Source organism: Herpailurus yagouaroundi, unplaced genomic scaffold (genome assembly GCF_014898765.1).
Source record: "Herpailurus yagouaroundi ecotype Mexico unplaced genomic scaffold, PumYag 210, whole genome shotgun sequence".
In the NCBI taxonomy this organism is placed as follows: domain Eukaryota; kingdom Metazoa; phylum Chordata; class Mammalia; order Carnivora; family Felidae; genus Herpailurus; species Herpailurus yagouaroundi.
The window spans coordinates 470,004-491,847 of NW_024412441.1; the positions used below are offsets into that span (position 1 = coordinate 470,004).

At 35.7% G+C, this 21,844-nt stretch overlaps 1 protein-coding gene across 2 annotated transcripts in view; it reads left to right on the forward strand.

Annotated features, from left to right (window-relative positions):
- USP34 (ubiquitin specific peptidase 34) overlaps positions 1-21,844 on the forward strand; it is a 250,839-nt gene that overhangs the window by 223,463 nt on the left and 5,532 nt on the right. For both annotated transcript variants that reach the window (XM_040453637.1, XM_040453636.1), the window contains exons 67-75: positions 443-590; positions 5,724-6,358; positions 7,343-7,500; positions 8,940-9,018; positions 10,565-10,691; positions 11,498-11,605; positions 12,572-12,676; positions 12,793-12,917; positions 13,908-14,031. In XM_040453637.1, the coding sequence (XP_040309571.1) occupies positions 443-590; positions 5,724-6,358; positions 7,343-7,500; positions 8,940-9,018; positions 10,565-10,691; positions 11,498-11,605; positions 12,572-12,676; positions 12,793-12,917; positions 13,908-14,031 (1,609 nt within the window). The remainder of the gene's footprint in view (positions 1-442; positions 591-5,723; positions 6,359-7,342; positions 7,501-8,939; positions 9,019-10,564; positions 10,692-11,497; positions 11,606-12,571; positions 12,677-12,792; positions 12,918-13,907; positions 14,032-21,844) is intronic.

A 21,844-nucleotide genomic window follows, 5' to 3' on the forward strand; every position in this document is an offset into this window, starting at 1 on the left:
AGTTTTCCAACTCTAGATTCCTAGGTTTCCTTTTCCCATGAAAAAAATATCTCTAGCAGTGCAGTTAATATTTTTCATTCTCATGAGCAGTAATAGATTAGGCAAGCAATAAGAAAAATAAAGATGAGAAACTTTATAGAATTAAAAGCATTATTAATTAAGTTTATAAATTTAACAAGACCTAAAAATCATTGAATTCTCTTCCTGGTTCTGTGTTAGAGCCCTTCGTTATTTTAATTTTATTTTGTAAACTAATGTCAGATTTTTCTGAATGATAGACATAGCTTTAAAAGTGGAGGAAAACATGGGTGAAACTTTTAGGCTCTAGTTTTCAAAAGTCTGTCTTGGCTGTAAGTGTTTAATGGTATATACCAAAAGTAAGTAAAACAGTAACTGTTCAATCAGTTGGTTTTATATTCCGTTCTTGTCATTTTATTTGTAGGTAATTGAATACAATCCTTCTCAGTGTCTGGATTGGTTGGCAGTACAGACACCCCGAAATAAACTGGCACACAGCTGGGTCCTGCAGAATATGGAAAACTGGGTCGAGCGGTTTCTTTTGGCTCACAATTATCCTAGAGTCAGGACTTGTAAGTCACATATTCAGAACTTATCGAACCATTTGTTCCAAGTTTTGCTTTTGTTTGTTTTTTAAGGTGACTATAGTATGCCCATTGTTGTATGGAGCAAAGGCTCTTGGAGATACTGTTCTTAAAGGCCAAAGTTACATTAGTATTTGGAAACCTATGACCATGTTTTTTAAATATCTGCAATGTTTTTGGTGTCTTAAGGATAAGAAACTGTCCTGTTTTGGGTGACCTCACCACCGCTACCATTTTTGTTTCCTTGCTTAACAGACAACAAAAGATGATCAGCATTAAGTGAACAGAATAAAGGATCATAAAATCCTATTTTAAAAGTGACCTCAAGGCTAAGAGTAGAGTAATAATAAAAACATAGAGCAAGCTGAGAGAAAATATTCACTGAGGTTATGGGAGTTAAATGATAAATCCTTTACACAGGCTGGAAGGGAACAAACAAAGATCTTGGAAGACAGGTGGACAAATACGAAGAATAGATATTTCACAGATTAGAAAATTGCTTGTAACTAAATAGAATATTTCCTCTTTTGATAATATTCAAAGAAACAAAAATCAGAATAGTATTTTTAAATTTCTTTAATCACTAAATTTAAAATCATATTTCCTAGCTGTCTGCTGAAAAGGCCTAGAATCAGTGACATTGCAGTAGCAACAAGCACATCAAATACCCAGATCTCTGTTTCTAAACACTATTCTCTGATAAAACAAATATAGCCCTTTGAAGAAATGGCTGATTCTAGGACTGGGGCAGGTAATCTGCAAGATGAGCCTGGAGCATCTTGTAAGATCAGAAAGTAAAGAAGTATTCAAAAAACAAAATAATGGGGGTATATCAAAGGGACACAAGACCAACCTGAAAGAATTCCCAGTGGCTAAAGCTGGAACAATTTGGGTAAAAAAATAAATAACATATCACTGGATTGTACCCAGTAGTGTAAAACAAATAGCCCTGAATCCGTACTGATGAATAGTTAAGTAAATAAATGGAGACAAATCTCCCATACATAAGAATCCTAAATAATTTATGTACATCCTTCAAGAAGGTGGAGCTTAATCTCCCAACCCCTTGAGTGTGAGTTTGGTGACTTGCTTTCAAAGAGTAGATGGTGGGGGGGTGGGTTGTTAGTTTAACTTTAAGTGAAGAAATTTGACAAACATAAACTCAGCCAGGTGATTAAGGTTAACATCAATGATATGTGTTGATAGCATGTACCCTTGATATCCTTGATGTAATACGATGTGTAAAGGGCACCTTACCTGTGTGTTCTTTCCTACAAAAACCCATAAGTTGAGTCTAATAGTGATAAACAAGAGACAGACTCCATTTGAGGGACATTATTCAAAAATACCTGACCCCAGTAATCCTCAAAACTGTCAAGGTTTCGAAAAGCGAGGAGAGCCTGAGAAACTGTCACAGTTAAGAGGAGCTTAAGGATTCATGATAACTAAATGTAATGTATCCTAGATCCAAAATAAAAGAACATTAAGGCAAAACTAATAAAATCTAAAGTATGGAGGTTAGTTAAAAGTAGTGGTTCCTTAGTTACAACAAATGTACCATAGTAATAATAGATGTTAATAATAGGAGAAAGGGGGAAAAGAGTGTATGGGAACTGTATTTTCTGCCTACTCTAAAATTTTGTTTAATGTTTATTTTTGAGAAAGCATGAGCAGGGGAGGAGCAGAGAGAGAGGAGACACAGACTCCAAAGCAGGCTGGATCCAGGTTCCAAGCTGTTGGCAAAGAGCCCGACGTGGGGCCCAAAGTCATGAACCATGAGATCATGACCTGAGCCAAAGTTGGAAGCTTACCCGACTGAGCCACCCTGGCACTCCTGTTCTACTTATTGTAAAATTAAAAGATTACTTGGGGAAAACATCTTAAACTTGTGGGTACACGTGGATTGGCATTGGTACTCATAGGCTCATTTTTCCTGCCACTTATGTAACTCAATAGTAATGGGTTATTTGTAAATGCTGACATGTATGTTGGTGGCATTCATGTCCTGACTTCTCATCATAAAGCAATAAAAAAAAACACTAAACCAAAAAAAAAGTTTTTTTTAAACAAATGGTTAGTCCTAATATTCATGACAGTACTGAGGATATGGTATTCTCATACACGGCAGTGAAGTAAGTTAACATTACGGTATGAAAGGCCATTTAGCAATATGTATCAAGACACTTCAAAATGCTTTGCCCTTTTTATATTCAGTAGTATCATTTGAAGGATTCCAATAGAAGTAAGTCATCTAATGTATGGATGCCTAAATAGCATTAGTTATAATTGTGAAAAATTAAAAACTGGATGTTCAGCTGGGAAATAAATTGTTATAATGAATCATCTAAAAATTATAATAGTTTTAGGGGTGCCTGGGTGGCTCAGTCTGTTAAGTGTCCAACTTTGGCACAGGTCATGATCTCACAGTTGAGTTTGAGCCCCACTTGGGCTAGGATTTTCTCTCTCTCACTCTCTCTCTCTCTCACTCGGTCTCTGTCTCTCTCAAAATAAATAAACTTTAAAAAAATAAAAATTGTAATAGTTTTAGACTATAGTAATATGAAAAAGTGCTTTTGATAATGTAACTTGAAAAAACAGCCAAAATATTTTCATAGAACAATAAACCTTGGAATAAGAATTAGAGTAACATGTATAGAAGAAAAACTACAGAGAAATACTATTAAATCTTACAAAATAATTTTAAGGAATGCTTTAGAATGTTTAGAGAAAAGAAGAAAAATGGATGCATGATAAGTGTCTTAAAATAGTTGAAGAGTTGCCATATAGAAATGGAAGTAGATTTGTCCTAAGTTCTCTCTAGCATAGAACTTAAATAAAGGAACTCTTCAGTCATAGCAAGGCAGTTTTTAACAAAATGGTCTGTTCTTTCATATTGACCTTCTTAACTATTCTCAGTGATAAACATAATTTAAAAGCTGTGTATTTCTCCCAAGGAGAACTTACTTTTTATTTAAAAGCAGATAGCTCTTCAAGAAATAAATAGATGGTTTGGTATATGATAAAGCAAAGCTAAATGTTAATTGTGGAATTTAAGTGGGTCTTTATTTTATTTTATTTTTAATTTTTTTTTTAACATTTATTTATTTTTGAGACAGAGAGAGAGCGTGAACAGGGGAGGGGCAGAGAGAGAGGGAGACACAGAATCTGAAATAGGCTCCAGGCTCTGAGCTGTCAGCACAGACCCTGATGTGGGGCTCGAACTCACCGTGAGATCATGACCTGAGCCGAAGTTGGACGCTTAACCGACCGAGCCACCCAGGCGCCCCTTAAGTGGGTCTTTAGTAAAGTTTTTTAAACCTTTCATTGTGTTTGAAAATGTTGCATAATAAAATATTGGGATAAAAATATATAACTTAATCTAAGTTTTTGCTAATCACAAATTGTCTCAGTAGCACCTTAAACAAAAATTGAACAGAATGACCCTTAAATGCCAAGTTTTAACTTTTGAAACACATACCAAATTGAGCCTAACTGAAAACAGACTAACCAGAGCAACGTATAGAGGGAAAAATATGTAGAGATGGAGTATTGTGCACAAAGTTGTGCATAAAGTTTAATTTGAAATAAATCTTTAAAACAGGTTACAGTTAATCTTAGAAACTAACTTTATTTGCTTTGACAGAACATTGGAAATTATCAAATTATAGGTAGAATAGTAGGAAACAATTAGTAGGCATAGTGAAAAGAGTTAAACTAAGGCATTAGAGTCCTTGAGGTGAGGAGGTTCTATGATGACTTTTTAGGAGCATTAGCTCGTGAATCGGGTATATTTGGGTTTGAATTCCAGCTCTGCCACTAGATGTGTAATATGGGTATAGTCTTACTGTTTTAAGTCCGAATGAAAGTGAGGATAATAAAAGTAGTGCTTGCTACATAAAATAACGGTGTTAAATAGTATAAATGTTCAAGAAATGTTAGCAGTTCTTGTTGTTGTGATTATTGTTGTTTGACCATTATCATTACTGTCATTGTCATCCTTATCATTTCCCAAGGCTAAATATGAGCTCTACCTCTTTATCTGTGTGACCTTGGTCTTTGCTTCTCCAAGATTCAGATTTTCCAATGTAACATCACCTACCTCCAGGATGATTGTAAGGATTAAATAAAATAATATTTTTAAGTACCTTGCTCAGTGCTTTGCACATAGTAACTTTTTACAGAGGGACTCAACTAATGAGTTATTTACCTCTCAGAATTACATGCTTAATAACCTTTTTCAGGTATGTTGAAGGAGGGATGCTTTCTTTGCATTCAGAGTCCGCCTAGAAGCGTCCAGTTAGGGAATGAATAAGTCATGGGGATAAAAGAGACAGCATAGGGAACATAGTCAGTGATACTGTAATAGTGTTGTGTGGTGACAGATGGTAGCTACACTTGTGGGCAGCATAGCCTAACATAAAGAGAAGTTGAATAACTATGTTGTACACCTGAGACTAATATAACATTGTATGACAACTATACACAAATTAAAAATAATTTAATACAAATTTAGCCCAGAAGACTTTTAAAGATTTTCCAAAGTTAATGATCTATAGTTGGCATATATATAATCTTCTACATTATAATGAACTTTAAAATAGAAGGTCTCATTCTATTTTTGTAACTTTACATTCTACTGTTAACTGTAAATCATTACAAAATAATTTATCATCATTTTGTAAAGAAGAAAAGTAAGACGCTAAAACATCGAATGATCTGACCATGTCAGACAGCCTTAGCTAGGTCTTCTGGCTCCAAATGCTATATTATTCCTGGTAAACCATATTATTTCTTAAGAAGAAATGAAATGATAAAATAAGTGGGAAATTCTGTATCTTGGGAAAGCTAACCAAGAAGGTTAAAAACTGTTTCTATTAATGCAGTTATTGTCACTACTTTAAAAGTTAACAATGACAGAATGGAAGGCGTCTGTTTTCATCATTCCTTGGGATCTTTCTTTGGGGCCAATGGTAGAGCAGAACGATATTAAGAAATGTTCATGTCCCTTAATTTTTAATCATTTTGATTTTTAAAGAGAAGAGTGGCTTTGTGTTTAATGACTGCTCTTCAGTCTGTTTTATATCTTATAAGGATCTGACAGTTTTGTTTTACATTTTATAGCTGCAGCTTATCTTCTGGTGTCCCTTATACCAAGCAATTCATTCCGCCAGATGTTCCGGTCAACAAGGTCTTTGCACATCCCAACCCGTGACCTTCCACTCAGTCCAGACACAACAGTAGTCCTACATCAGGTCTACAACGTGCTCCTTGGTTTGCTCTCAAGAGCCAAACTTTATGTTGATGCTGCTGTTCATGGCACTACAAAGCTAGTGCCCTATTTTAGCTTTATGACTTACTGTTTAATTTCCAAAACTGAGAAGCTGATGTTTTCCACATATTTCATGGATTTGTGGAACCTTTTCCAGCCTAAACTTTCTGAGCCAGCAATAGCTACAAATCACAATAAACAGGCTTTGCTTTCATTTTGGTACAATGTGTGTGCTGACTGTCCAGAGAATATCCGCCTTATTGTTCAGAACCCAGTGGTAACCAAGAACATTGCCTTCAATTACATCCTTGCTGACCATGATGATCAGGATGTGGTGCTTTTTAACCGTGGGATGCTGCCAGCCTACTACGGCATTCTGAGGCTCTGCTGTGAACAGTCTCCTGCATTCACACGACAACTGGCTTCTCACCAAAACATCCAATGGGCCTTTAAGAATCTTACACCACATGCCAGCCAATACCCTGGAGTGAGTAAAATTGATAATTATTTCTGTATCTTCAAATTGATTGGAAATAACCAGTTTGTCCCCTGGTGGGAAGTGGTGACAAAATATGGAAATGTGTACAGTCTAACTTTAACTGTTCTTTCTTAAGAACTTACTGTGTATTTGTTTTCTTGAATATATGTATAAAATGCTGTAGTACTATAACATTGGTAAGTAATACGGATAATTCTTAGGTTGATGTTGAAATTTTATCTCTAATTGAACTTCGCTATTTTAATTTATTTAGATATTTATTATCAAGATCTACATGCTGTGCTAAGCTGTGAACTATGCAATATTTTTATCTTAGCTGTAGTATTTCCTAGTGTTTTTTTCTTAACTACATTCAGGGGAATGAAATGGTTAAGGAGTCCATCAGAATACAAATATATGCGGTCTAAATCTGGTACCTTTATTTCTGCAGACTGTTTATAAGTTTCATATTAAAAACTCCCCCCTTCATGTATAGCTGTCATTCCTGGATATTCCGTTATACTATTGCTTCTTAACACTGTTGTAAACTCAAGATGACATCAAGAGGGTTTAAGTCTGGGAAAGGGGTTGGAAGAAGAGTGAAGAACCCTTTTTTCAAGCTGTCAACGTAGAGGCCACAAACTGCTAGTATGAGAAGTTTTTTGCTAAATGGGAGATGGTGGGAGTGGAGAGTAGTGGCGTTTTCAATACATTCAACATTTACTTAAGAGTTCAGTCAAATGAATGCAATGAAGAGTATTTTAATTACTGGTATCCTTGAATTATATACTACTTTTTCCTGTTGAAAAAAAGCACCTTAATTAAGATCCTTTAGACATGATGTAGTAAATTGTTCCACACGCCCCCCCCCCCCCCCCTGCCAAGAAAGAATAACCTAATTTCCAGCCAAGAAATTTAGAATGCCTACAATAGAGGAAATGTTCTAAAATGTAGGGTTAAAAGGTCACCAAAATGCTTCTTTGCCCTTTTTAGGCAGTAGAAGAACTGTTTAACCTGATGCAGCTATTTATAGCTCAGAGGCCAGATATGAGAGAAGAAGAATTAGAAGATATTAAACAGTTTAAGAAAACAACCATAAGTTGTTACTTACGTTGCTTAGATGGCCGCTCCTGCTGGACTACTTTAATAAGGTAAAAAGATGTTTTCTGTTAATTTTTTTAATATGTTTTGTTTTTCCAAGTGAGGAAATGGGCACTATCCTTTTGGACCTTTTGAAGAGTTATAATTAAACTATAACTGAGAGTTTGCCAATTCTTGAAAGTTATTAGGGAAGCATTTTCCATGTAGTTACCTTGGAAGGATTTAGCTCTTAAAAATTAACACTACTTTTGAGCAGCTTTTATTTTGTTTTGGTTTTGGATTGTTTGTATGTGTTTTATCAGAATCTTAATGTATAATCTTAAATCTGAAGCTTGAATCCTCCTCTGTGTTGCTATTCATCCTGACTTATGCTTAGACAGTTCAGTTCTAGAGGCCTCCAAAAACAGCTTTCTCCATCTTTGGATGAGTCTTACTGTTAATGTTTTAAATTGTTTAGCCCAGATCTACCTGTCTTTTTTAACTATAAGAATTAGCCAAATAACAAAACATCATTATAATTGTTCAGAGCTACAGAAGTTATTGAATGGTTGTAAAGGAACTCTGCAACAAATGACACATAATTCCCTTAACTGTAGAAAGTCCAAGTTAATTTCTTAAAACGCTTCTGTGTATTACATTTAAGACTTGGAGGTAATGTCCTTTATGGGGCACATTTTGGCAGTTTTTCTTTGAACACTATAATATTTTAAGCTTGATCAACCAAGATAAAGTTATTTCAGGTTTTCTTGAGAAAATTTTCAAATTTGAATCTTTATTAGTACACAAAATGAGTTAACTCATGCTTTTGCTCTAAAGGAATTCTTTTAAAATGTTGGCATTAATTTTAAATACATTGTTTTCCCAAGGTTTACTATGTATCTTTTTCTTAAAAAAAAAAAAAAAGATTGAGCTTTCTTAATTCTTTTTTGAAAAAGTAAAGAAAACATCTAACTAAAGTAGAAGGAATTCTGGTTGTACTTCTATATAGCAGCAGTTTCCAGTACGTAATAATGAAATTAGGTCTGTTAACAGGAGCAATACAACTACTTTTGAGGATTATCACATAAATTATTTTCAAGGCCATGGTGTGTTTAATGTTTCCCCTTCGTGTTTCTCTTTCTTCCCAAGAACCAGCTGATGAGTGCTTGGATAGTATAAGTGTATTTTGTTATTATCCAGAAGATAAACCCATTATAAAAAATAAACATTATTTATACTGAAACTTTAAGAAGATTCACATGATACCTCTCTTCCACTGTTTCGAGCAGTTGTTGACTAGATACTAGCATATGCAACTTTTCTCCATGTTATTTAGAGCGTTTCTTAATATTATCTCCTTTTATTACATTACTAAAAAACAGATATAAGCAGTCTCTCCTGTAGGTAGAAAATTAGAGAGTCTAAATGACCATTTAGTTCTATTTTTTTGTCACCTGAGTTTTCCATTCTGATGCAGAGTTCTCAACCTGGACTTTATGTATTCTTCTAGTGCCTTCAGAATACTATTAGAATCTGATGAAGACAGACTACTTGTTGTATTTAATCGAGGGTTGATCCTGATGACTGAGGTAAATATTTTATTCCATTTTACAGTAGACGTATCTCATTTTAATGTTTTCACCAAGACTTCTTTTTTTATGGATATTTAGTATTCATGCTAGACTGTTGTACAGGTCTTTAGATTTTGGTTATACAGATCAATAAATGCAATGTATATTCCAAGAATAATAAGGTCACAGTTTTTAGGTTGTTGTTTTCTTTGTGCATTGTAATTCCATACTTCTTATTTTGTATTTAGAACAACCACTGTTTTTATTGATTCCATTTGTAAGGGTAGAAACAGATGAAATTCATGTGATTTAATCACTAGCACAATTGTTCAAGATCTCACTTATTTGACAGTTAAGAAACTGAGATTACCATCATCAGAAGAAGCCATTGAGACTGTTATATGTGGTTAAAATCACCTGTTCATTCTTCCCACAATTCTTGAACATCCACAACTCTGAGATGATTTTAAAGCCATAGAGGTACATTTTACCCCTTAGTCTAATAATGGAGAGAAGACAAAAGAATATATGCCAAGAACACCATGAGAAATAAGAGTTAGGATAGCTTTTTCAGTTAATGGTGTTACAGAATAGGAAAACCACATTTTTGAAACTGCACTTATGAAGAATTTGAACTTGTAAAGATAAGTGGGAGAGTATTTAGATAAATGATGTGGTCACCACAGGGGCAACAAAGTATTGTCATATTTGAAAAAAATGCCACATACTTTTGTTTGGCTAGAACAAAAGGTATGTGAAGAGTAGTGAGAATTTCATTCTTTCATTCAACAGATGTTTGAATGTCTACTCTGTGCCATGCATTGTACTAGGCACTAGGTATACAGCAGTGAACAAGACAGACATGGTTCCTGTCCTCATGGCTTATAGGTTAAGTGCCATACAAGTACATTGTTTAGTTAAGGGACCACTACAGATTCTAGACAATGGATTTTGAACTTTGAATTATGGATAGTATATAGGTTATAGGGAACTGATTTGAGAGGATTAGAAAAAAAAAAAAAAGCTTTGTGTAAAATGAAATAGGAAAAAAAAGCTAAGAATTTGGAATGAAAAGACTTAATAAGCTAATATGATTAAAGGAATTCTACCTTTTGGAGCCCTTTTTCCTCATTCAGGTGTACTGTTTTGGCTATAGCTGACAACCATTTCACTATTGTCTTCCTTCCGAAGCCCTAGAATGTTAGAGACAGCAATTACCCATTCTTCATAATCTTGTTGCCTGCTGCTTTGCAATCTCTAAGGCTTGTGGCCTAAGAGCAAACAGTAACCAAAAACAAACAAAATGATTAAATGAATTATTCCTCCAGATCAAAATGTATGCATAAAATATCAGCTCTGCAGGTGAGCACTGTTTTTGTATTTTAAGGAAGAGCTGAATTGGGAGAATTTGACTTTTAGCTAGAAAGCAAATACATTTGCTTTGGGCACATGTGCACACACATAAAGTCTGGAAATATCTGTCATAAAGGGTGAGCACTACCATTTTGTGGCTCAGTAAAGTAAAAATGAAATGAAAATTTCCATCTTTTTAAATCACTTGTAGTCATTCAACACTCTGCACATGATGTATCATGAAGCCACAGCTTGCCATGTGACTGGAGATTTAGTAGAACTTCTGTCAATATTCCTTTCAGTTTTGAAGTCTACACGCCCGTATCTTCAGAGAAAAGGTTTGGTCATTCTTCTTATTTTTGTTACCTTTAACTATTACAGAACAAAATAAGGGTTTCAAACCACATGTTTCAGAGATTTTTGTCTTTATCTCTAGTTGATGGTACAGAAGATGAGAATGTTCCCTGTCATCAAATATTCATCATGACCTCCCGATATAAAGCTGGAATGCTCTTGTTTATTCTCTAATGCCTTCCTGGAGAATAGGCAGCATCTTATAAGTATTAAGATTTAGGAGACTAGAAAATGCTTCCAAGCAGAGTAACAACATGGGTATTTTGTGAAGGTTCTCCAGCTGGAAACCTCCATGGCTTAGGTTAGATTATTTTTAGTTTCAAAAGAAATAACTATAAAATGTATCTCTCCCCCACAGTGTGAACTCTGAACTTCATATAAATTTCTAGAAAACGGACATATTCGTGAATAAAATAATGTGTTTTAAGAAACCTAACAGGTTTGGGGCGCCTGGGTGGCTTCAGTGGGTTAAGCATCTGGCTCTTGGTTTCAGTTCATGTCTTGGTCTCGTGAGATTGAGCCCTGCATCAGGCTCTGTGCAGAGCCTGCTTGGGATTCTGTCTCCCTCTCTCTGCCCCTACCCCACTCGTGCTCTGTGTCTCTCAAAGCAATCTAGTAGGTTTAACAGTTAGTAGCTATCTCATGAAAATAATCACTTAGCTTTCACCAAAGATGTTTATGTCATTAACTTGATTTTCTTAGTGTTAGCATTCTGTAGGTAATAATAGAAAATAATTGTGAGGAAGTTTGAACTCAAGTGGCTTATTTATGTATGCTTTTGTATTTGCAGATGTGAAACAAGCATTAATCCAGTGGCAGGAGCGAATTGAATTTGCCCATAAACTGTTAACTCTTCTTAATTCCTATAGTCCTCCAGAACTTAGAAATGCCTGTATAGGTAAGTTACTTGGAAAATATACCTGTGTGAAAACCTAGTGGAAGATTCTTACGGAATATTTTTTGCAAGATGTGGTATTAGTTCTGTGGTATTAGGTTCAGAAATAAGCTAATACCATAGATGTGGTATGAGCTTCAGAAAACATTTTTACTTTTTATGTGTAACTCATACTGGCCAGCAAATCCTAGAAAATCTAGTTATATTTTTCAACATGCCAGTAATTATGTGATCAAGGCTCTTTGAGCTTAGGTTATTTCTAGATCTTTTGCAGCTCTGAAATCTTCTAGTCCTATATAAACAAGGTAGAATCACACAAATGTTTACAAAGGAGAGCTGATATTATAAAGAGTTGGAGTAATTATTTCACTGTCCGTTCTTTTGCCTAAAGATACTTCTTAGTAGCTGTTCTCAGACTCATGAGTATTTTACCTTTTTAAAGTCCTCTTTAGAGACTGTAACTATTTATGGTTTGTTTGTTTGTTTTCATTTACAAAATGATGTGAGTAACTGGCTGTCATGTATAAGTAATCGGTTTTGGTCTGATGTTCTGTGGAATTACTGGCCTGTAACTTCAGTAACCTCTGACTGCCAGTAGCCTGTCATCATCACAAGGTTTACGTCTGTGTGATGTGGATTTTATGAAGACACGACATCAGTGTGCATGAAATATTTCCTTTAGTGTACTTATCCATGGTGCTTCTCTTGGATAAATAAAATACACATAAATAGTTTTAAACTTTGGTTTCTAAATGATATTGTGGTTAGTAACTCTGCTGATTCAGATTTGATTGAGCATCAGACAGAATTTCTCCCAATGTCAGGAGCTAAAACCATTTTAGATTCATTAAAACTTTCCACCTGCCATACTGCAACCAGTCACCCTAACAGGATTTGTGAGTTTCAAAGTAGCAGGTTAGATATATACTCCCGTTTTACTTTAAACTCACACTGTGTTTTTATTTTCAGATGTCCTCAAGGAACTTGTGCTTTTGAGTCCCCATGACTTTCTTCATACTCTGGTTCCATTTCTACAACACAACCATTGTACTTATCATCATAGTAATATACCAAGTACGTATTCCTCAAGCACAGTACTTGAATGTGGTTGGCATTTAATCTTTCTGCACACTGAAACATGGAGATTTATTTTTTCCATTTATTCTTATTGTACACTTTTAATGTCTTAGTGTCTCTTGGACCTTATTTCCCTTGTCGAGAAAATATCAAGCTAATAGGAGGGAAAAGCAATATTCGGCCTCCGCGCCCTGAACTCAATATGTGCCTCTTGCCCACAATGGTGGAAACCAGTAAGGTATGTTGGGATGCCAGGAAAACCATGTTTCTGTAGTACACAGTAATTTGAAATTTCCCCTCTAGCAGTTATATTAGATTTAAATGACCATTTTGTGGATCCTAAGAAGATTAGACTCATTTCGACTTTTTCCTTTTAGTGCTCTGAAATGTTGGTTGAGTATTTGCAAAATCAACAACAAGCACAAGTAATAAGTTTTTTCCCTCCCTCAAAAAAATACCCTAATAGAAAGTCTTAGTAGTATTTGTCACTAGGCTAAATTATAACTGGGTCATATTTCTAAACCTGAAGAGTCAAGTTAGGTATTTACTATTGTTTAAATTTGACCATATAATCAATGACTTCATTTACTGCCCTTTCCTTATAATCCCTTGACCTAAGCCTAATATCACTGATAGATTTATCATCATTTGTAGTCTGATTCTTCTCTTCTAATTCATATTCTAAAATAATGCTAATTCTAAATTATAGAGAACATTGAACAGAGGATAATTTATCTTAGTTTCAACATTTTTTTAACAATTTTTCCCTTTATCTATCTTCACCCGACTTCATTCACACTCCCCCTGGCCCACCATCTTTGGATCTTAAATATACTTAAGTTCTTATAAAATATTAAAAATAATTAACACTGTAGTAACCATTACAGAAATCATTTGAAATCTATTTCAAAAATCAAATTTAATTCAACTCTTCTTGATGATGTCTGTAGAACTAAAGTGTCACATTTTAAAATCCTACAGTAATTTTACTTTATTAAAGTATATAGAAATAATGGGTAATTTAATTGATAGCATTTGCACACTGAAAATAAATTTGTGACAATTAAGATCTTAACATTACTAGAAACTTGGAATTTAAAACTAGGTTCTTATAGAATTTAAATATTTAATCAGCTTTTGAGTTTAAACTTATTACATTTGCACAAAATATGCTCTTTAATTTATTATACAATTTAAGTGCAACCATTTTATCATCTTTAACCTTCAGGGCAAAGATGACGTTTATGATCGTATGCTGCTAGACTACTTCTTTTCTTATCATCAATTCATCCATCTATTATGCCGAGTTGCAATCAACTGTGAAAAATTTACTGAAACATTAGTTAAGCTGAGTAAGTATAAAAGATGAGCAGTAAATTCCACTGAATTATTTTAAGCCCCTAGCCACTCAGGAAGGGGAGACCAAAATGAGACCATCCTTTTTTTCTTTTTTAAAGTGACTGTTTAAAAATATTAATTATTCTTGGGAACATTTTTATTTTTATTAAGAAAACACCAACTTACTGGTTTCCATTGAATAGTTCTGCCCAGAGTTTCAGCTGGCCTATAAAGGAGTGTGGAGTAGGGCTGATCACTTTGTACATAGAAGCCCAAGTCCTCCTCCATCTGCCCAGCAGAATTTAAAAACAAATACCAAAAACTACTCTGCTTTAGGGAGGCAGGCTTAGAGAGGTGGACTTTCCCAGCCCTGATCTTGAGGATAAGATGAGATCTATAGTGCCAGCTGTGCTTTGGAGCTGGCAATGCCAAGAGCAAACTGAGTGGGCTTGCCAGGATGAAGCAGAGGTGCATATATGAGTAAATTAGGAGGTAAGTCTCATGAAGTAGAGAGATGAGTGAGAAGAAAGGAAATTTGATAAGATATGAGAAATAGTAAACAAAACCATCAGTGAGTTATAAAAGGGCAAAAAACTCAAATTATTCAAGAATGTGCCTGAGACCTATAAGAGAATTGCTCCCTTTGGGTGACTTTTTCTAGCTGAAAAGTCTTTAGAAGATATGTCCCCTCTCTTAGGACCTCCAGAGTTACCAGGGTCTGTGTGGCCTGTGAGTCTTACTTCTTTACGGATGGCCCAGGATCCTCTCCCAGTCTTCTGTAGTTTTGTTTCAGAGCATAGGAAGTGAAATGCTCATGGAACCACCACCCAGGTCAAGAAACAGAATATTGTCACACTCTAGAACTCCCCATCGTGCTCCTCCTTAATCACAACCCCTTCCTTCTATGGAAGAGGTTTTGATCCACTATAAGTAGGGCAAAAGATGTGAACATACCTTAGGTTCCATTATCCAAGAAGAAGGAAGTGGTAACAGCTGTCAGGGATAATTCCTCTTCAGAAAAACCATCTTATTGGTAAGTGATTAGAGTGTCTTCAGATTTGGAAGATTGTTCCTTCCACCTGTTATCATTAGCTGGTTTTATACATATGTGGCTGAAGTGCCAAGTGGGGGCTGTGGGTGGGGAAGCACATGATGAGATTGGCCATTTCATGATTACACAGTTCATTCATGGCACTTGGTAAAAAACTAAAACCTAGCAGTGGCAGTGATCGAGTGTGAGAAAATGTCCAGGAATTCTGGTAACACAGCCTTGTTCCCAGATAAGAAGGGGGACTTCTTAAAATGCTGACCTTAAGAAAAGTTCTTGGTAATTGTGTTCACGTGATTTATACCAAAAGTTATGTGAGGAACTATTTTGGCTGCTTGAACAGCTGTGATCAAATAGTGAATGTTGTACCCTCTTTGGGACTGTCTTTCCTCATCAATACAAATACATGTTTCAGGGAAAATAAACATGGAGGCGAGGAGGAAGGGAAAGAGGACATACACTTAGCCATCAGCATTAGCTAAATCAACTTTCATATTTTATATTCCCATCCCTTTTATAACCATGAAGCACTGTTGATGCTGCCTCCTAGTGGTTAGTGTATGAGGATGGAAATACTCTCCCAACTGCATCACCGTCCACATTATGATAGCCACAAGCCATATGTGAGTGTTGAGAACTTGAAATGTGATTTAAGAAATGGAATTTTCATTTCATTTCATTTTAACCAAACTTAGCCAGATGTGGCTGGTGGCTGTATTGATACAAAACAAAGCCTTCACAAGTTGAGCAGGTTGTACCTTTTTTTTTAATTAGTTAATTCATTTATGTATTTTTATTAGGATCCTCCTACTCTGCGATCTTCCCCAGAAGTCATGGTTATCTCTTAATGCAGAAAATTAGACATTATTTTGAATATGAAATAAAACAAAGACCTAAAAGCTGTGCTTTCCTTATGTGTCATCTGAATAGCGAGAGTACATCCCAGTGTTTCACGTTAACTCCTGCTTTCAGTTGCAATGATTATTTCCAGGGAGAGGCACCTAGGAGAGAGCTTGAGAAAGCAAAGCCAGCCCACACTGACTGTAATAGGGAGCAGGCAAATTGATAAGGAGTTTCAACTTGTATAATTTCTTCAAAAACTTATATTTGGCAACAAGGAAAGAGCAAATTTAAACTGGTTGTGTCCTTAATCATTTGAGCCTTGAGGTTAGATGGTCCAAGGGCCGGAATATTGTGACCACAGGTGGGGTTGTCTCAAGACCTATATGATTGTAGGTCACTTCCAGTTTTGAGGAAAAGTCTCTGTGGTAATTCTTATGGATAACTAAGCAGATTTTAAGATTTGTTGGGAGACAAAAAGGAATTGTGTAATAATTGTATATTAGAGTTACAGGTGCAAAACAGTAAAGTGTGGGTTGGAATGCTTTTGAAGTGGAGGTAGGCATGGGGCTACGGAGACACAGAAGTGGGGGGAGAATTTGGGGAGAGTGAACAAAGCTACTGACTTCCATGTGAAATAATTGTGTCTGAAATTACAGTATTTTGATATTTAAAAATAGTGGAATTTAGCCAAAAAAATTCTAGAAAAGAATAAGAGGGACTGGCACTATTGATTTAAAAAAAAAAAAAAAAAAACTTACCAAAGATCAGTAATTTTTTATTTTATTTTTAAGATTTAATACATACACATATTCAAATAGCAAGAAGTACACATCACAATATCACAGACCTATCCCCCACTTTTATTAAATTTTTTTGTTTATCTTTTTTTGCATAAAAGCAGCAAATATAGGTTTATTTTCTCTTCTTTCTTACATAAAAGTGAATTACAGTGTTTAAAACTGTGTGAAGCAGATATGAAAATACATGGGCAGAAAAACATATACAAGCAATGGAAAACAGCCCCAAATAAACATAAGGATACATGGGGGTTGGAGTCAATTAAGATGATCTGTCAGATTTGTGGACATTGTATGGTATTGAGAGAATCAGTCAGCTACTCAGGGAGAGAAGGGGCAGGACTTTAATATCTTATACTTAAATAGATTACAGGAGGATTAAAGATTTAGCTGTGAAAAATGAAGTCATAACAATATTAAAGAAAAACACAGAATCACATAGTTAGCACCTTGAGATTTGAAAGACCATTAAGCAGGACACAAAACCCATAAACAATAAAATAAAATCTTTGGCAGTGTAAAAATTGAAATTACTACATGTTGAAAAATGCCATCAATGAAAATATAGCTAGTGGGGAAAATATTTGCATTCTTAACAGATAAGTGGTTAGTATTGGCAATATATAAAGAATTTTTAGGATTCAGTGAGATGGGAAAGGACATTAAGTAAAATAAGTAAAAGGCCATCAACAGGCAACTTCTTCACATACAAAACAAGTAAATGTGTTGTAACCATATGAGGATTTTCCCTTACTAATCATGATTTCTCTTTTCTCTTTTTTTTCCCCCCAACTATGAGATAAAGTTTAGATGGTATGCATAAACAGTTTTGGGAAAGGAGATGTTTTAATGGAGTCAATTTGAGGAGGCATATTATTAACATTATCACTTTAGATTGTTCATGACCCTTGATCCCGCAATACCAGATCTAAGAATCTACCCTACTCTACTCATAAAAGTGTCCAACAACATGCATAGGGTGTTTATTTTCACTCAGTTTGTATTGGATAAAAACTGGAAACAACCCAGATGTCCAACAATAAGAGTTGAGCTGAGTAAACCTATAATTTATTGTATAGTCTTTAAATAATTCATGTGTATTTTATGGTCTTTAAAAAGATAGGACCTGGGGCGCCTGGGTGGCGCAGTCGGTTAAGCGTCCGACTTCAGCCAGGTCACGATCTCGCGGTCTGTGAGTTCGAGCCCCGCGTCGGGCTCTGGGCTGATGGCTCAGAGCCTGGAGCCTGTTTCCGATTCTGTGTCTCCCTCTCTCTCTGCCCCTCCCCTGTTCATGCTCTGTCTCTCTCTGTCCCAAAAATAAATAAACGTTGAAAAAAAAAAATTATAAAAAGATAGGACCTTAGATTACATGAAAAAAAAAGCAAATTGAAAAACAGTATGCAGAATGTGACCACAGACTTAGAACAATAGGAAAAATCACTTAGTACATGTTTAAAAAAAAAAAAAACCAAACCTAGAAGCTTATACTCCGGTGGTATAAGGATAAAATTATGGCTTGCTTCATTGTCTGGGTTAAATGTCTATAAGTTTGAAATCATTTGCAATGATCATTTGTCTTGGGGGTGGCGGGGGAACAAAATTTTTAAGTAGTAGTATAGGAAGATCGCCTGGCTGGCTTATTAGTCAGTTAAGCATCCGCTTTTTTTTTTTTTTTTTTTTAATTTTTTTTTCCTTAACGTTTATTTTATTTTTGAGAGACAGACACAGAGTGCAAGAGGAGGAGGGACAAAGGGAGAAGGCGACACAATCTGAGGCAGGCTCCAGGCTCTGAGCTGTCAGCACAGAGCCCAGTGTGGGGCTTGAACTCACGAACCTTGAGATAACATGACCTGAGCTGAAGTCAGATGCTCAACTGACTGAGCCACCCAGGTGCCCCAAGCATCTGATTCTTGATCTCCGCTCAGGTCTTGATCTCAGGGTCATGAGTTCAAGCCCTGCATGGCTCCACACTGGGCATGAAGCCTACTTAAAAAAAAGTGGGGGTGGGGGGGTGGGGGGGGGTAGTATAGGAAAAAAAAAAAAGTATAGGAAACTGCTATTGCAGTCTCCCAATATTTTTTTTTAAGTTACCAGAGTTGACGTGCAAAATTAACAGTGAGATGCTCAAGTAAAATTAAATGACAAATTCCTAGATTTATAAACAATTTTCATTTTCAGAGATAAAACAAGAATCTGTCACCTTTAATATTTAACATTGCTTTTGACAATTTTGTTAATGTCTTAGTAAATGAAAGTAAAAAATAGTAAAAGGAAATGTTTGCAGGTAACATTGTATATACCTAAAAATCTAAAATCTTCAAAATCTCTGGAATTAAAAAATTAGTATAGTTGGTAAAAGTAAACAAATTAGAAATTCATCTTATCAAAAACACAGCTGTGGTTCATGCTTTACCTTTTTTGATGTCCTGATGCTACTGACAACCAGTTAGCTGTTCCCAAAAGACGTCTTATGGTTAATGAATATACCAGTTATTCAGTACAGATCAGAAGGCAGCGTCTACCAAGGGCAAATCCATCTATCCCAGGCTAATACTTAGTAATTGCATTTAATAGCTATATTTATAATTAGCAGTTCATTACAAGTTAATTCACAAAGAGGAAGAACTGGCACAGTGATCTGAATACTCTGTGGTAGGGCGAGCAGATTTTTTTCCAGTAACCAACATGGGAAGCCAAATAAATAGAATAGGTTGCTTAATGGGTATGAGTGAGAACAGGGGGAATCAGAAGAATCAGATGTGTGATATTCTGTGGCTAAGATGTCTTGATGATTCAGTCCTGTAGTGAACCATTAGTTGTGGGCTTTCATCCATTGACTTCCACTTCCCATGGATAATGCTTGGATGGGCTAAACACTGCTACAGAAAACTAGACAAATAATCTTAACCCAATTCAGATAGGAGAGACCCTAAGCAGTAAATATACATATACAATACTTCATCCTCAAAGCAATCATCTGAATTACCATTCTACCTACAAAAGCAGTTTTTAAAAGATTTTTAATAACTCATCTAGTAGCTTCTACACTATAAAGTGTTATTAATGAGGAAAAGTTATTTGGAATAGTTTTTGATTATTGTATAGTACTTCATGGATGGGGTGGGGTAAGGACCCGTTGAGGATGCCTGAAGTCACAGGATAAAGAAAGATAAGTGGACAGAACCCAATATGTCTTAGGCCTACTCATCCTGATTCTTGAAACAAGGCTTGGACGTGTGCCTTGATTGCATCAGGATGCCTGTGCTTTGTACCCAGTAAAGCACCCCAGAACGTATTGGAGGAATGTGTAGAGTAGGATGGCATTGGCCTCTACCTTGAGTTACAGAGCCAAGATACCCCTGATCCCTCAGTGCTTTGTGAAAATGCTAGACTAGAAAGAAAGTGATACTTTGTTGCTCTGAAGGGATGGCCCTCCTTCCAAAGGAGGTGCACCTCAGAGAGGAAATAGGGCTGCGAAAGAGGTTTCATTAGCTCACCATGGTGGCACAGTGTTTTCCACAGTGTAGTGTATATAATAAGATGGTCCAGGGAAAATAATTGTATATTCATAAATAGGTATGGATCTTACAGTGTCACAAAAATACAAAACTAGTATACTAAATTTATGACTTCTTAGTTCTGTTGCCTAAGGCTGATGTAGTATTAGCCTCCCTAAGTGAATCTAAAGAATAGTGTTAAGTAAACAGTGTGCGTGTTAGGCACATATGAAAACACTTAGGAAAATGGCATGAATGATTGAAGTTTGGGGAAACACTGGTTATTGAAAAGATTACAGGCTTCACAATCAGATCTACCTGGGGTAGATGTTTTGCTCCCTGGCTTTTGGGATGAACCTGAGCAGATTACATAGTCTCTCTAAGCCAGATTTCTTCATTGAAAAAAAGGGAAATGAGGATAAAACAATGCTTTTGAAACATTGGAAGTCATGTTAGATTAGGGAAGACCTCCACAGTTTTTTGTTTGTTGTGGTAGTGCTGGCTTTTTGGTAGTTGTGGAAAATAGGAATAAAGATTGTTTTGTTTTGAGGAATAATTAAGAAAAAAGAATAAAGACAAAGACTAGAGAAACTTACATTGTAATGTGCAGTCTACGTTGACCTGGGAGGGTTTAGGTCAGGGCAGGATTTAGGGGTTGGCAGACTTCCTGCAAAGAGTGTACCTTGCTGGCCATATGTATGATCTGCATCACATATTCTTTGTTTCACTATTCCTTTTGCAATCATTTAAAAATACAAAAAGCCCTCCTTAGCTCACATGGCCATACAAAGATAAGTTGTGGACCAGAATTGGCCTGTAGGCCAAAGTTTGCCACCCTTTGCTGTACTTTTATGGGTGATTATGATGCACGGACATGGGAGCATAGAAAGTCTTACCTGTACCTGACAGTTTTGATGACATACCCTTGTTTGCTTATATATATTGTGATCTTATAGTGGGTAAATGCCTCCAGCCCCAACCAGATTAAGTTAGGATAAAAGAGAAAGATGACAGTTCGCTTGGGGATCTCTCTACAAAGGGTTAATCTTGACAGGAAAATAAACTTAACCCACAAAAGGGAATCTTGGCATCCTTGGATGACTAAATTGGATGACTGATCTGACTTTCTTGTCTGTCTTAAGATTTTCTCTTAATCCTTGGCTCATCCCAGAGGTTGGCAAATAATAATAGCCTGCATTCTCACGTTTTTGTATAACCAGTGAGCATACCTGCACGCTGAGAGTTTTTACATTTTCTAATAAATACTGTTATTCTAAATATTTTTGTGACATGAAAATTACATGTGAGTCAAATTTCAAAGTTCTTAGGTAAAATTTTATTGCAAGACAGCCACACCCATTCGTCTAGTGTTGTCTTTGGCTGCTTTCACACTACTGCGGAGTTGAGTATTTGCAATGGGGATCATTTGGCTGCAAAGACTGAAATATTTACTATTTGGCCCTTTACTTTAGAAGTTTGTTGACTTCAGGTCTAACTCAATTTTTTAACTGGAGGAGGATAACTTTTATTACTTTTATTATTTCTCCTTCTCCATGATCATATTTTCGCTGGAAGTGGGAGTGTGGAAGATGGGAAATTTACTTACAGTTGTGCTTTGAGAAGTAGGGCATAGGGCAGGGGA